The sequence below is a fragment of the Lupinus angustifolius genome, chromosome LG08 (assembly GCF_001865875.1).
Source record: "Lupinus angustifolius cultivar Tanjil chromosome LG08, LupAngTanjil_v1.0, whole genome shotgun sequence".
Classification (NCBI taxonomy): Eukaryota; Viridiplantae; Streptophyta; class Magnoliopsida; order Fabales; family Fabaceae; genus Lupinus; species Lupinus angustifolius.
Window position 1 is genome coordinate 25468919 of NC_032016.1, and position 15236 is coordinate 25484154.

Genomic DNA, 15236 nt, shown 5'->3' on the forward strand with positions numbered 1-15236 from the left:
TTTAAATATGCGAACATTTGGATATTGATGGATTGATGTAAATGACGAAACCTTTATAAAAAAAGAAGAGCGTAAATGCAAAACCAACATGGGCGTTTCCAGCTAGAAAGTGGAAAGGTAATGGTCCCAACTCCCACTTTGAAGTTTAGTTAGATTCAAGGGCCGCAAATGACTCTTTGTTTGTAAGTAAAAATGAATGTAATAATAATAGGACCTAAGCAAAGGGAAAGTTAGAGAGAAGAAAGAATGAATAAAGAGCAGCAGGGCCACCAAACATAGGAATATGAATACGTATCTTCTTTCTCTTTTCAACAACATATATATATATATGTTTCTGTCTTCATACTACTCCACATAATGAGTATTTAGATAATTGAGTTTGAGAGTTCTCCACTCCTTTCCATAATATAAAGAAGATGATGAACAAGCTGATGGTGCAAGTTGTTGATGCTATTGACCTCAAGCCAGTAGATGGAGAAGGGTCAGCCAACCCTTTTGTTGAGGTTGTTTTTGATGACCAACAACAAAGGACAGAAACAAAACACAAAGACCTTAATCCTTATTGGGATCACAAGTTAGTGTTCAACATTAATAACCCAACACACCTTCCTCACAACACTATTCAAGTGGCTGTTCACAATGATACAAAACTTGGTCACCGCAAAAAGTGCCTTGGAAGGGTTATCATTTCAGGTCACGTTGTCCCTCTTTCTGAGTCTGAGGCTGCTGTCAGACGCTACCCTCTTGAGCAACGTGCTTTATTCTCAGATCCCAAAGGAGAGATTGATCTTAGAATCTATGCTTTTTATGATCCTTCTACTACTAATACTAACACTAATACTAACACTAATACTTCTGCTCCTCCAAAACTACATCCACAACCACAGCCACGACCATGTGATGGTGAGGTTCCTTTGCAAGAAAGAAAAACTAATAACATGCTAGATGATCAAGAAAGCATGGTTGGTGATTTTGAGAAAAAGAAAAAGAGCAAGAAAACAGAAAAGGAAGTTAGAACTTTTCATTCCATAGGAGCAGAGAAAACCACTTCTCCTCCTCCTCCCCCTTTTTCTTTTACTAGGCCTCCTTTTCCTACAGCAGCAGCTAGGCCTTTTTCTCAGGCAGCCTCAGTTGAAATGAGAGCCGATTTTGTAAAAGCGGGGCCACCAAATGCAATGTTAATGCAGATCCCGAAGCAAAACCCTGAGTATGCATTAGTGGAGACAAGTCCACCACTCGCAGCTAGATTGCGCTATAGAGGATGGAACAAGGTATCAACCACCTATGATTTAGTGGAACAGATGCATTACTTGTATGTCAATGTGGTCAAGGCAAAGGATCTTCCAGTCATGGATATCTCTGGAAGCCTTGACCCTTATGTGGAAGTCAAGCTTGGTAACTACAGAGGTGTCACAAAGCATTTGGAGAAGAATCAGCACCCCGTTTGGAAGCAGATTTTTGCCTTCTCCAAGGAGAGGTTGCAATCGAATTTGCTCGGAGTGACTGTGAAGGATAAGGATATAGGGAAAGATGATTTTGTGGGTAGAGTTATGTTTGATCTTACCGAGGTTCCTGTTAGGGTACCCCCAGATAGTCCATTGGCACCGCAATGGTACAGGTTGGAGAATAAGAAAGGGCAGAAAGTTAACAATGGAGAAATCATGCTTGCAGTTTGGATGGGAACACAAGCTGATGAGTCCTTTCCAGAAGCCTGGCATTCTGATGCTCATAATGTCAGTCAGTCGAACCTTGCAAATACACGATCCAAGGTATATTTCACACCAAAGCTTTACTACCTTAGAGTTCAAGTAATTGAAGCTCAAGATCTTGTCCCTTCTGAGAAAGGCAGAGCTCCAGAGGCAGTAGTGAGGGTACAACTTGGGAATCAAATGAGATACACAGGGCCTTCTCCAATGAGAGGCACTACCAGCCCAATTTGGAATGATGAGCTTATGTTTGTGGCAGCTGAGCCATTTGAGGATTTCATAATTGTGACAGTTGAAGACAAAGTAGGTCCTAGCAATGTAGAAATATTAGGAAGGGAGATTTTGTCAGTGAGAAATGTTCCACTCAAACACGAGACTGGCAAGCTCCCTGATGCGCGTTGGTACAATCTGCATAGGCCTTCTGCTGTTGGTGAAGAAGAAACTGAGAAGAAGAAGGATAAATTCTCAAGCAAGATTCACCTCCGAATTGTTCTTGAGGCTGGCTATCATGTGCTTGATGAATCCACACATTTTAGCAGTGATCTTCAGCCATCATCCAAACATTTAAGGAAGAAGAACATTGGAATTCTCGAACTTGGGATACTGGGTGCTCGCATTTTGCTACCTATGAAGGCCAGAGAAGGTAGAAGTACGGATGCATATTGTGTGGCCAAGTATGGCAACAAGTGGATTCGAACCAGAACTCTGCTTGATACCTTGTCCCCTCGATGGAATGAGCAATATACTTGGGAAGTTCATGATCCATGCACTGTTATCACAGTTGGGGTGTTTGACAATTGCCATGTTAATGGGAGTAGTGACAGTAGAGATCAGAGGATTGGAAAGGTAAGAATTCGGTTATCAACTCTAGAAATTAATAACCCAACACACCTTCCTCACAACACTATTCAAGTGGCTGTTCACAATGATACAAAACTTGGTCACCGCAAAAAGTGCCTTGGAAGGGTTATCATTTCAGGTCACGTTGTCCCTCTTTCTGAGTCTGAGGCTGCTGTCAGACGCTACCCTCTTGAGCAACGTGCTTTATTCTCAGATCCCAAAGGAGAGATTGATCTTAGAATCTATGCTTTTTATGATCCTTCTACTACTAATACTAACACTAATACTAACACTAATACTTCTGCTCCTCCAAAACTACATCCACAACCACAGCCACGACCATGTGATGGTGAGGTTCCTTTGCAAGAAAGAAAAACTAATAACATGCTAGATGATCAAGAAAGCATGGTTGGTGATTTTGAGAAAAAGAAAAAGAGCAAGAAAACAGAAAAGGAAGTTAGAACTTTTCATTCCATAGGAGCAGAGAAAACCACTTCTCCTCCTCCTCCCCCTTTTTCTTTTACTAGGCCTCCTTTTCCTACAGCAGCAGCTAGGCCTTTTTCTCAGGCAGCCTCAGTTGAAATGAGAGCCGATTTTGTAAAAGCGGGGCCACCAAATGCAATGTTAATGCAGATCCCGAAGCAAAACCCTGAGTATGCATTAGTGGAGACAAGTCCACCACTCGCAGCTAGATTGCGCTATAGAGGATGGAACAAGGTATCAACCACCTATGATTTAGTGGAACAGATGCATTACTTGTATGTCAATGTGGTCAAGGCAAAGGATCTTCCAGTCATGGATATCTCTGGAAGCCTTGACCCTTATGTGGAAGTCAAGCTTGGTAACTACAGAGGTGTCACAAAGCATTTGGAGAAGAATCAGCACCCCGTTTGGAAGCAGATTTTTGCCTTCTCCAAGGAGAGGTTGCAATCGAATTTGCTCGGAGTGACTGTGAAGGATAAGGATATAGGGAAAGATGATTTTGTGGGTAGAGTTATGTTTGATCTTACCGAGGTTCCTGTTAGGGTACCCCCAGATAGTCCATTGGCACCGCAATGGTACAGGTTGGAGAATAAGAAAGGGCAGAAAGTTAACAATGGAGAAATCATGCTTGCAGTTTGGATGGGAACACAAGCTGATGAGTCCTTTCCAGAAGCCTGGCATTCTGATGCTCATAATGTCAGTCAGTCGAACCTTGCAAATACACGATCCAAGGTATATTTCACACCAAAGCTTTACTACCTTAGAGTTCAAGTAATTGAAGCTCAAGATCTTGTCCCTTCTGAGAAAGGCAGAGCTCCAGAGGCAGTAGTGAGGGTACAACTTGGGAATCAAATGAGATACACAGGGCCTTCTCCAATGAGAGGCACTACCAGCCCAATTTGGAATGATGAGCTTATGTTTGTGGCAGCTGAGCCATTTGAGGATTTCATAATTGTGACAGTTGAAGACAAAGTAGGTCCTAGCAATGTAGAAATATTAGGAAGGGAGATTTTGTCAGTGAGAAATGTTCCACTCAAACACGAGACTGGCAAGCTCCCTGATGCGCGTTGGTACAATCTGCATAGGCCTTCTGCTGTTGGTGAAGAAGAAACTGAGAAGAAGAAGGATAAATTCTCAAGCAAGATTCACCTCCGAATTGTTCTTGAGGCTGGCTATCATGTGCTTGATGAATCCACACATTTTAGCAGTGATCTTCAGCCATCATCCAAACATTTAAGGAAGAAGAACATTGGAATTCTCGAACTTGGGATACTGGGTGCTCGCATTTTGCTACCTATGAAGGCCAGAGAAGGTAGAAGTACGGATGCATATTGTGTGGCCAAGTATGGCAACAAGTGGATTCGAACCAGAACTCTGCTTGATACCTTGTCCCCTCGATGGAATGAGCAATATACTTGGGAAGTTCATGATCCATGCACTGTTATCACAGTTGGGGTGTTTGACAATTGCCATGTTAATGGGAGTAGTGACAGTAGAGATCAGAGGATTGGAAAGGTAAGAATTCGGTTATCAACTCTAGAAACTGATAGAGTATATACTCATTATTATCCTCTCTTGGTTCTCCAACCTAATGGGTTGAAGAAGAATGGAGAGCTTCACTTGGCAGTGAGATTCACTTGCACAACATGGGTTAATATGGTAGCTCAGTATGGAAGGCCTTTGCTTCCTAAGATGCACTATGTCCAACCTATTCCTGTCAGGCACATAGATTGGCTCCGCCACCAGGCCATGCAGATTGTGGCGGGACGGCTAGCAAGGGCTGAGCCACCACTTAGGCGGGAAGCAGTTGAGTACATGCTTGATGTAGATTACCATATGTGGAGTCTCAGGAGAAGCAAAGCCAATTTCCAACGCATTATGTCACTCCTCTCTGGAGTTACTGCTGTGTGTAAATGGTTTAATGACATTTCCACTTGGAGAAACCCCATAACAACTTGCCTTGTTCATGTCTTGTTCTTGATACTCGTTTGCTACCCAGAATTGATCTTGCCCACCATTTTCCTTTACCTGTTTGTAATTGGGATTTGGAACTACCGGTTCAGGCCAAGGCATCCACCCTACATGGATGCTAGGCTTTCACAAGCAGAAACAGCTCACCCTGATGAATTGGAGGAGGAATTTGACACTTTTCCAACGACAAAACCTTCAGATATTGTGAGGATGAGGTATGACAGATTGCGGAGTGTTGCAGGTAGAATACAGACAGTGGCTGGAGATTTGGCTACTCAAGGTGAAAGAGCTCAAGCGATACTAAGTTGGCGAGACCCAAGGGCCACAGCTATCTTCATCATCTTCTCACTTTTCTGGGCTATCTTCATCATCTTCTCACTTTTCTGGGCTATCTTCATTTATGTTACTCCATTCCAAGTAGTGGCAATTCTAGTGGGTCTCTACATGCTGCGTCACCCTCGGTTTAGGAGCAAGATGCCATCTGTGCCAGTCAATTTCTTCAAAAGGTTGCCTTCTAAATCAGATTTGCTGCTGTGAAGATAAGTTTCTTTAATTTTTTCCTTCCCACCTGTTATTGAATTGTTGTGTATAAGTTTCTTTAATTAGTGTGTGTATGAATAAACAGATGTGCACCGTTACACCCAAATAAAAGAGGGAACAGCAAAGATGTGAATAGTATTCCCTCCAATTATCTCTAGCGAAAATTACACTTTCGTTGTACCTATATCGAAAGTCTTTGTTTCAGATATGAAAATAAACGTTCTTCATGCTTGTAATAGCTTTATTATTTTAAGTATTATGAAATGTTTTACTTCCTATTGTTGCTAACTGCCAGTCAAATGTTTGCCATCATATCATACAACTACTGAAAGTTGTGGAAGAATACAAGTGCACCAACCTGCAAGTCAAAAATATGGAATAACAATTTGGTTCGACAAAAATTATACACTAACATCCTTTTACTTGGACCAAAAAACACTAAACTTCAGAGCTACTATTAAAGCAATAATAGTGAAGATGCTGATAGATATTCCACCCAGAAGAGCTTTATCAACAAAGTCCCACTTTGTCATGCTCCCATGGCCCCCTTCGTGCTTCAAAACAGATCCTGAGGCTGAGTCAAGGTCATTCTCTGTCCCTCTATGCAGCAGATGCTTCCGCTTCCTCAGTATCCATCCAACAAAGCTTCTATTGTTTTGATTCTGCGGCACAACAGAGCTTCTTGAGTCACCACTCTTCTCCAGCATACTCTGACCACAGCAGCTGTCATTTCCACAAGCACAACATTCCGGACTTTCTGAGAGTCCACCATTCTTGGCTGGATTACAGCAGAGAGAAGGCACATCCTGATTAGGAATCTGCTTGCATGAAACTTTATGGTCACTACAGCTGACCATCTCAATCACTTCTCCAAAAACTGACCACCTTCCTACAGATGTTATCTTAACCATAGCTGACGTTCCCAGCATATTGTCTGAAGCAATTATAAGAACTTGTATATATCCCTTCGTATGACCAACCTTGACCATTGAAAAAAAAGAGTAAATGGTAGGATCCCAAAAAATGAAGACATATATATAATATATGAAAATCACGAGTTCAGGCTAAGGAGTGCATCAAAGCTTCAAAAAATTCACATTTTATCATTGCAAGAAAAACAGATACTTCTTCCGCCTACCCCACTCCCTTTCATGATCTACATGAGGACTGCTAGCTATTCTATATGATTTGATCTCTTCCTACACCTCAGTTATGCTAAAGAAAGATTCCAAGTCCTTCTGAAAGCAGTACATTTGCAATTATACCAACCAAAATTTTAAATACCATGTTTCAAAACATACTGCAAGATTGTCGAGAATGTAAAAGTTCGAAAACATAAAAAACTGTGGATTTAAATATTATTTTAGTCTTGGTAAAGGAGACAAAGTAAAAAGACAGAAAAAGAAAAGAGCCACATCCCTTGCTTTTCCCCTGATTTTTTTGGCACTTAGATAGGTTCATGGCAATAAAAATATTAAGTATTGGGATGCCAGAGCTAAAGGTTTTCAGCACATAGCTGCACATATGAATTGGTTGCAGCCGCTACACACTCCAACAGAATAAAGCATAAGCAGCAAAATTTGAATCATGATTCAAGATATACTAAACCACCTTACCAAATGAACTCCATCAGATGCAATATCAGTAATCCAAATTCTTTCCACTCTGCCTTCCATCCCATTATATGGCGTGAAGGCTTCAAAGACATTTGTCAATTCTCGGCTTCGTCTCTTCACCACATTACTTGGAACCTTTTTCATCCTTGCAGCAGGTGTCCCTATTCATTTTACTAATAATAATTAGCAGGGGTAAGGAAAACAAGAATAAACAGGAATGTAAATTTTATAGGCACCAGAATTGGAACCAGGTGAATGTAAATTTTCTAACAGCCCTAACCCCATTCCAGGTATGGTAATAGATTTGGAACAAAAAGACAATAAAAAATAAAAGGAAAGGAAAGGAAAAGCATCCTGACTCAATTAAATTATCATATTCGACTCAATTAAACAAAACATGCATTTTAATAACTCAGATGTTCACCGCTAAGTTCAAAGGATTATAAAAAAAGCAATTAACCAAAACCACCTGAGAGAGGAACTGAGGGAGAAAAACGTATCATTTAATAAACAGGAATCTCTACGTTTCCTTTGTTTGCTCATAAAAATTCACCAAAAGAAAAATTGTTTATAAACCTCACAGTATTCTTCACCAAGAAAATAATAATAGTTTATAGAAACACTTCCTTTAGTCATCTTTCAAAAGGTTGGGGACATTGTGTGGTCCTTTATAAGGAGTAGAAAGCCTACAATAGCACCCAGAAAAGAGGAAAAAAATTAAAAATTAAAGACCTTCTCCTCACTGCTTTAATGCATCTGTTATGACTATCAGAAGTAGCCTTGCACTAAAATTAGGAGCACTTTTAGACTGTAAAAAACATCACACTTTTTTTTTGCATTAGTTTTGGGATAAGTGAAAGAAACAATAGAGGGAAGTTCAGTGCATAAGCCTTCAAGAATTGGTGGATTAGAAACGAGGCAGTTTAAGTGAACAGACATGTAAACAAGTCACAATTCATAAGGCAAACCCCCCAAACCACGGCAAATTAATAAATTTGCTTAAAGAAAGCAAATGATGCAAATAGCACCTAAAAAATCACAATCCTGCTTCTAAAGCATCCTAGCGACTAAGTGTCTACTTTAATTTCAAAATGAGGTTATGATGTTGCATTAATAAATTGAACATGTATCTAAAATTCTGTATAACAATTCTATCCATGGGAGGTGGGAAATGCTTTCTCAAATTATGATGCTATTTGTCACAAACAAGCATAGTAATAAATCATGAAGTGGCATACAGGTATTCAGCTGACATACCTGGTCGTGGATAAAATTGTGAAATGTGAACTTGTGGGAACTGGTACTCATTAACAAGGTTGACAGTTTGTTCAAAATCTTCATCCGTTTCACCTTAAAACAGTCCAAGCATAAATGTTACTTTACGAAATCCATGTACTTAATTTTCTTCTAACTTTCCAGATTATATATATAAATTCCTCTAGATTAGAACCACCATCTGGGATTTTTCAAATAAAATGATTTATGATTCACAACATCAAGAGTTATTTTATTCTAGAAGCTTATTGAAAATACCAATATATAACAACAACCAAGCTTTAATCTCATTGTATGGTTTAGGTACATGGATCGAATGCGAATGATGTCATAATACTCTATCATAAATCATGATAATTGACAAAACATTATTGGAAGTAATAGTATGCAGGTAAAAAAAACTATATAACAAACATGTAACAGAGACCACCCACTAACCAGGAAATCCACATATTATGTCAGTGGCAATCTGCATCCCTGGCACAAGTTCAGTTAAGGTATCTACAACAGTCTTGAACTCACTCACAGTATATTCTCGATTCATAGCCTGAGACATTCCGAGTAGTCAACATGATATTTAGCATATCATTGTACCATGTAAACAATCTTATCAATAATCTTTATGACTTACACTCAAAATAGTATCACTCCCAGACTGAACCGGTACATGCAAAAATGAGTACACACATGGATGCCGCAAAATTTGTGCTATTTCTTTCAGGTGCTCAAGGATGAAGGGTGGATTGGTCATTCCAATACGGAGCATTGTGCTAGCATCAGCTGGTAGTTCAGCTACTAAAGCATTCAATAAAGTTGGAAGATTGACACCAAGGTCACGACCTGCAATCCCATTGACATAAAACCCGATACCAGTTTTATAACATTCTAGATAACCTATTTGCTCTGATATGTAATTATGTATGTATTAATTAACAGGGGAATTTCTTAAGATATATGCAAATATCTTGTAATAGAAAAAATCAATTGAAGGACTTGGAGGAATGTTAGAAATTACCATATGCTCCAGTGTCTTCACTGCTGAGCCATATCTCTTTAACGCCATCAGATATGACAGATTTTACACGCCCTACCTGCATTTGTGAAGTAAGAATTAATATTTGAGCAAAGGGAGTTAATTATAATGTAGTGGTGAGTGTAATAGATAGTACATTGTATTGGAGTAGTACTTACAAGGCTTTGTACAGTGTAACTGCCTAAGTGACCACGAGCATGCTTAGTCTTGCAATAAGTGCAAGCACCTAAACAACCAACATTAATAGGAAGAATCTCAACAAACGTGTTCTTCCTGACCTTAGGAAGGTCAAGTGCTGGGAGGGTGGTACGAGTCAAGAGACGAACCTCGTGCCCTTTTAAAGTCTCCTCAACGACTTCAACAACGCGGTCAATTTGCTGAACGCCAACAATGCTGATACCTTGAAGCTCTTTGATGTTACGACTTCCTTGAGGGACACAGCCGGCAACAACGAGTGGTTTATTAGAAGATTTGGCTCTGGAGATGATGGTATCCATTGCAGACTGACTAGGGGATTTGACAGTGCAAGTGTTGACGAGCCAGAGATCTGATTGGTCAGGATTATCAGATAATGAATAGCCAAAGGCTGAAAGGAGACCAGCCATGTATTCGCTATCACTCTGAAACGAGTTCAGTTCAATCAAAACAACAACACTAACTAATTAACTAATAAATCATGAATTATAAAGAGAATATAATATTAATAATAATAATAATAGGACATGCCTGGTTATGGGAGCATCCAAAGGTCTTGATGTAAATAGTCTAATTGATTGAATTAGAAAAGAGAGAAAGAGAGTCAGATACAAAACAAGAATAAGAAAGAAAAGGGAGAGAGAGAGAGAGAGAGAGAGAGAGAGAGAGAGAGAGAGAGAGAGATTACCTGAGTGCCAGGAATTGAAGAGTGTTGTGGTTGAATCCTCTTTTTAGTTGAAGGAGCAACGGCAACAGTGTTAGACGCAATTGGCAAGCGGAAACCGGTGGCGCCGCCAATCATCAAATCTTCAATGTCCTCCAACAACATTTCCGTTCCCATTGATTCCTTCATACTCACAACCCTAAAAACACCTCTTCTCCTTTTATAATATACCTTTCAATTAAAGGCTATTTTCGACCACTGACAAAACTTGTCATTTTTTACAATTCAACAAATAAATCCTACATCTCACACCAACACTCATGTATATTTACCCCTCCACAAATTTTTTTTTTCTTTTTTCATACGCAAATTGAGAGGAAAAAAAGAGTGACATGGTTGTAAATTTTTACAACATTATTGTATCACTTATTATTTTTTTGTATTTTTTATAAAGTCAATAATAATTAAAATGAATAATATATTAGCTAATGAAATGTTTTAGAATTGAAGAATTAAATATTAAGGAGAATTGTTTTAAACTAACAAAGAAGAGGTTCAACTATCTCATGGTCTACTTGTGTTCCATAGGGTGACGTTGAGGCCTATAATAATGTGTGAATTAACATTGAAGGCATGTAGTTGGGTAAAAGTTAAATGTCTGCTTCCATTTCAAATGAAGTGATATAAGAGCGGGAGAGAGATGAGAAAAGAAAAGACTTAATTAATATGTTAACCAAGTGGACAAAACACATATATTGGCTTGCCTTGTGTTCTATCATAAACTCACATAGCATAGTCTTATATCTTATAATATAATAAGGATACATTCATAGATATAGCTCATTCACATATCTTGATGAGATTGAGGACAGGTATAGCTCATGTAAATAAATGTTTGTTGAGAGGGAGAGTGAATTGTTATTATTCAACAAGTATTATTGAATTTCACAAGTCACAAGAAGAAAAAGAACAAGATCTCATTCGTTATTGCTTGTGGTTACGACAAAGGAATGATCCTCATCCTCATGCAGTCAAACTCATTCACTCTCACTCTATCAAACAAGGTAATAATATTGCTTTATCTTTCATCTTTCATCTTTCATCTTTCATCTTTCCATCACATACACTTACTTATTCTCTTTTCTCATTATTAATTAACACAGGCTATCATCACTTCACCCCTTTCTCTCACTCTTCTCTTATTCATATGTATGCTAAATGTAACTGCCTCACTCATGCTCGCGCCATTTTTGACACTTCACCTCATTTGGACACTGTTTCCTGCACTGCTCTCATCTCTGCTTATGTTCGATGTGGTTTTCCTCACCTCGCCCTCCAACTATTTGACAAAATGCACAACTCTGGTTGTTACCCAGACCAAGTGCTTTTAGTCACTCTCATCAATGCCTATATCAATTTAGGAAACCTCCATGATGCCTTCCGTTTGTTTCAACAGATTCCCTCTCCCAATGTTGTCGCATGGAATGTCATGATTTCTGCTCATGCTAAAACAGGCCATTACAACGACGCTCTTGCCTTCTTTCGTCAAATGAGGAAGGATGACGTCAAATCCTCAAGGTCCACCCTCGGAAGTGTTTTAAGTGTGATTGCCACCTTGGCTGCTTTACATGATGGCCTCTTAGTTCATGCCGAGGCTATCAAGCAAGGTTTGGATTGCAATGTTTATGTTGGGAGTTCTTTGATCAATATGTATGGGAAATGTGAAATGGTAGATGCTGCAAAGCGAGTATTTGATGCTATATCTGACAAGAATGGAGTTGTGTGGAATGCTATGCTGGGAGTTTATGCACACCGTGGTTATTTAAGTAATGTCATGGACTTGTTCTTCAATATGACGAGATGTGGCATTGACCTGGATGAATTTGCATACACTAGCATTTTGAGTTCATGTGCTTGCTTTCAGTACATTGAAATTGGTCACCAGATGCATTCCACTATTATCAAGACTAGATTTGCAACCAATTTATTTGTTAACAATGCATTGATAGATATGTATGCGAAGGCTGGGGCCCTGAACGAAGCTAGGAGACTGTTTGAGCACATGAAAGCCCGAGATAATGTTTCCTGGAATGCCATTATTGTTGGATATGTGAAAGAAGAAGAGGAGATGGATGCTTTCAACATGTTTCAGAGAATGACTTTGCATGGCACAGTACCTGACGAGGTATCGTTGGCTAGTATACTTAGTGCTTGTGGGAATGTTAAGGTCCTACAAACAGGACTGCAGTTCCATTGTCTGTCGGTTAAGTTGGGTTTAGAAACAAACCTTTTTGCTGGAAGTTCTCTTATAGACATGTATTCTAAGTGTGGGGCCATTGAAGATGCACGGAAAATCTATTCTACCATGCCTGAGTGGAGTGTGGTCTCCATGAATGCTCTGATCGCAGGATATGCTCTAAACGACACTAGAGAAGCTATTAACCTTCTTCATGAGATGCAGATACTGGGATTGAAGCCATCTGAAATTACATTTGCAAGCCTCATAGATGCTTGTAAGGGGTCTCCTAAGGTAATCTTAGGCATGCAGATCCATAGTGCTGTACTGAAGAGGGGTCTTTTATGTGGAAGTGAATTCTTAGGTACCTCTTTGTTGGTAATGTATATGGACTCAGAAAGGATTGCAGATGCAAGCATTCTTTTCTCTGAGTTTTCTAACCTTAAAAGCACTGTACTGTGGACTGCTTTAATATCTGGACTTACTCAAAATGATTGCAGTGATGAGGCCTTAAACTTGTATAGAAGAATGCGTGACAATAATATCTTACCTGACCAAGCAACATTTGTCACCGTTCTTCGAGTTTGTGCTCTCTTATCCTCATTGCAAGATGGAGCAGCAATACATTCTTTAATTTTCCATACTAGTTTTGACTTAGATGAGTTAACCAGCAGTGCCCTTGTAGACATGTATGCTAAATGTGGCGATATCAAAAGTGCTGTGCAAGTTTTTGAAGAATTGAGTATTAAAAAGAATGTAATTTCCTGGAACTCAATGATAGTTGGATTTGCTAAAAATGGTTATGCAGAAAGTGCCCTAAAGGTCTTTGATGAGATGACTCAATCATATGTTACACCAGATGATGTCACCTTCCTTGGAGTGCTTACTGCCTGTAGCCATGCAGGGTGGGTTTTTGAGGGTAGACAAATTTTCGATGCCATGGTTAACTTTTATGGCATTGAGCCCAGAGTGGATCACTATGCCTGCATGGTTGATCTTCTGGGTCGGTGGGGTTTTCTCAAAGAAGCTGAGGAGTTCATTGACAAACTAGATATTGAACCCAATGCTATGGTTTGGGCTAATTTATTGGGAGCTTGCAGATTACATGGAGACGACACAAGAGGGAAACGCGCAGCTAAGAAACTTTTTGAGTTAGAACCCAAGAATTCTTCTCCATATGTTCTGCTTTCTAATATGTATGCTTCATCAGGACATTGGGATGAAGCTAAATCTTTGAGGAGAGCAATGATGGAAAAAGAAATCCAAAAGATGCCTGGACGTAGCTGGGTTGTAGTGGGGCAAAACACAACCTCGTTTGTTGCAGGTTATGATATATCACATCCTAGTTCTGATGAAATTTCACAAGCTTTGAAGCATCTCACAGCACTAATGAGAGACAATAGATTCCAGGAAGATGTTGGTCAAATTTAGTTGTTCTTGTTCAAAGTAATAATGGGAAGTAAAGCAATATCAATTTAGATTTGCTTCCTCACAGCAAATAACCTTGCATATATGGCTTAACCGAGAGGGGAGATATGCTGATGAATCTTTCTTCTTTCTTTTACAGATGGAGAACGTCTTAGCAGTGCACACTGATATTAAAATTATATCATCGCTAATTACATAGACATTTATACTCTAAGTTTATTTTATAAAAAAATTAATAAGAGTTACTCCAAGAGTAAGTTTTTTGAACCTACTCTTCATTCTAATACTAAGTAGATCTAAACCACTAGCTATCCCTATAATTGATAGCTAAGATGAGGAGTAATTTTAAAAAATTTACTCTTAGAGAATTTGATGGGAGGATTCATGTGATGTTATCTTGTTAAATAAGTATTGGAAGTTTTTTAATTACAATAATTAAATTCTTCGTCGACCAAATTTTATAAAAATGATTAGTTTCATTGTTATGTCATTCTATAGTTTTGATAGGAAATAATATTGCGAGAAAAAAATTGTCCTATAAACATCTATAATTAAAAAATGTATATTAAATTTTATAAAAAGTTGCATATAAATATTGCTCCTAATGTCATTTAAAAGTGCAAATCAGAATGATATCTTCGATTGGAAGAGTCATCCTACTTGTACGAAATTCAAAAATATTGTTGAAATGAATAATTTTCTCCTTTTACTTATATGTCGTGTAATTTTAATGTGTATCATGCTAGACTATGCATGCTAATGCACATGTAATTACAATAAAGAACAAATTCCTACGATTTTTGTTTTTGTTCTGAGACATCATATACATTTGCAAATAAAGATTCATAACTTTAAATTAATTTCTCATGATACTTGAGCGGCACATAAAATTAAGGGGTCAATGTGTACTTATCAAATTCCGCTCATTAAATAAGTTCAACTTTAGCTCAAATTTAACTTAGGAAAAATGTAAATTTAATTCAATTCATTATGACTTTATTGTGAGCCCTAAGAAAAAAATATCAGTTTACCCTAAATATGTTGTTTCTCTCTTACTTGGTCCTTATCATAACTCCGTTCAACTTAGGAATTTTTAGCACAGCTCATTTCTAGCCTACTGGATGAAATTGGTGAACCCCTCTATCAGTCAGTCTAGCCCCAAAAACTGGAAAGTCTTGGTGGCTTCCCTGATGGAGAATGCGACTTCTTTCCTAAAATGTTTGCCACTGAAGATGACCTATGTTTAGCA

At 38.6% G+C, this 15236-nt stretch overlaps 3 protein-coding genes across 3 annotated transcripts; 2 read left to right on the plus strand and 1 right to left on the minus strand.

The window, feature by feature from the left end:
- LOC109355623 lies at window positions 236-5811 on the plus strand. Its single transcript, XM_019598866.1, has one exon. The coding sequence runs from the start codon at window positions 417-419 to the stop codon at window positions 5535-5537; it is 5121 nt and encodes a 1706-aa protein (XP_019454411.1). The 5' UTR covers window positions 236-416; the 3' UTR covers window positions 5538-5811.
- LOC109355622 (threonylcarbamoyladenosine tRNA methylthiotransferase) lies at window positions 5830-10594 on the minus strand. Its single transcript, XM_019598865.1, has 9 exons — window positions 10348-10594; window positions 10191-10229; window positions 9623-10084; window positions 9447-9522; window positions 9063-9271; window positions 8870-8978; window positions 8414-8506; window positions 7157-7317; window positions 5830-6520 (listed from the first exon to the last, which is right to left on the minus strand). Exons 1-9 carry the CDS (start codon window positions 10510-10512, stop codon window positions 5960-5962), a joined length of 1875 nt encoding a protein of 624 aa, XP_019454410.1. The 5' UTR covers window positions 10513-10594; the 3' UTR covers window positions 5830-5959.
- Window positions 11137-14146, plus strand: LOC109355624 (pentatricopeptide repeat-containing protein At3g09040, mitochondrial). Its single transcript, XM_019598867.1, has 2 exons — window positions 11137-11387; window positions 11487-14146. The coding sequence occupies exons 1-2, from the start codon at window positions 11180-11182 to the stop codon at window positions 13988-13990; spliced, it is 2712 nt and encodes a 903-aa protein (XP_019454412.1). The 5' UTR covers window positions 11137-11179; the 3' UTR covers window positions 13991-14146.

Excerpts from the sequence above, each read along its gene's own strand:
- LOC109355622 (XM_019598865.1), bottom strand. The coding sequence starts at position 10,512 with ATGAAGGAATCAATGGGAACGGAAATGTTGTTGGAGGACATTGAAGAT. Across the intron at positions 9,272-9,446 it reads TGAAGACACTGGAGCATATG|GTCGTGACCTTGGTGTCAAT; the intron begins GTAATTTCTAAC and ends ATGGGATTGCAG. Across the intron at positions 8,979-9,062 it reads GGAGTGATACTATTTTGAGT|GCTATGAATCGAGAATATAC; the intron begins GTAAGTCATAAA and ends GGAATGTCTCAG.
- LOC109355624 (XM_019598867.1), top strand. The coding sequence starts at position 11,180 with ATGAGATTGAGGACAGGTATAGCTCATGTAAATAAATGTTTGTTGAGA. Across the intron at positions 11,388-11,486 it reads CTCTCACTCTATCAAACAAG|GCTATCATCACTTCACCCCT; the intron begins GTAATAATATTG and ends TAATTAACACAG.
- LOC109355623 (XM_019598866.1), top strand. The coding sequence starts at position 417 with ATGATGAACAAGCTGATGGTGCAAGTTGTTGATGCTATTGACCTCAAG.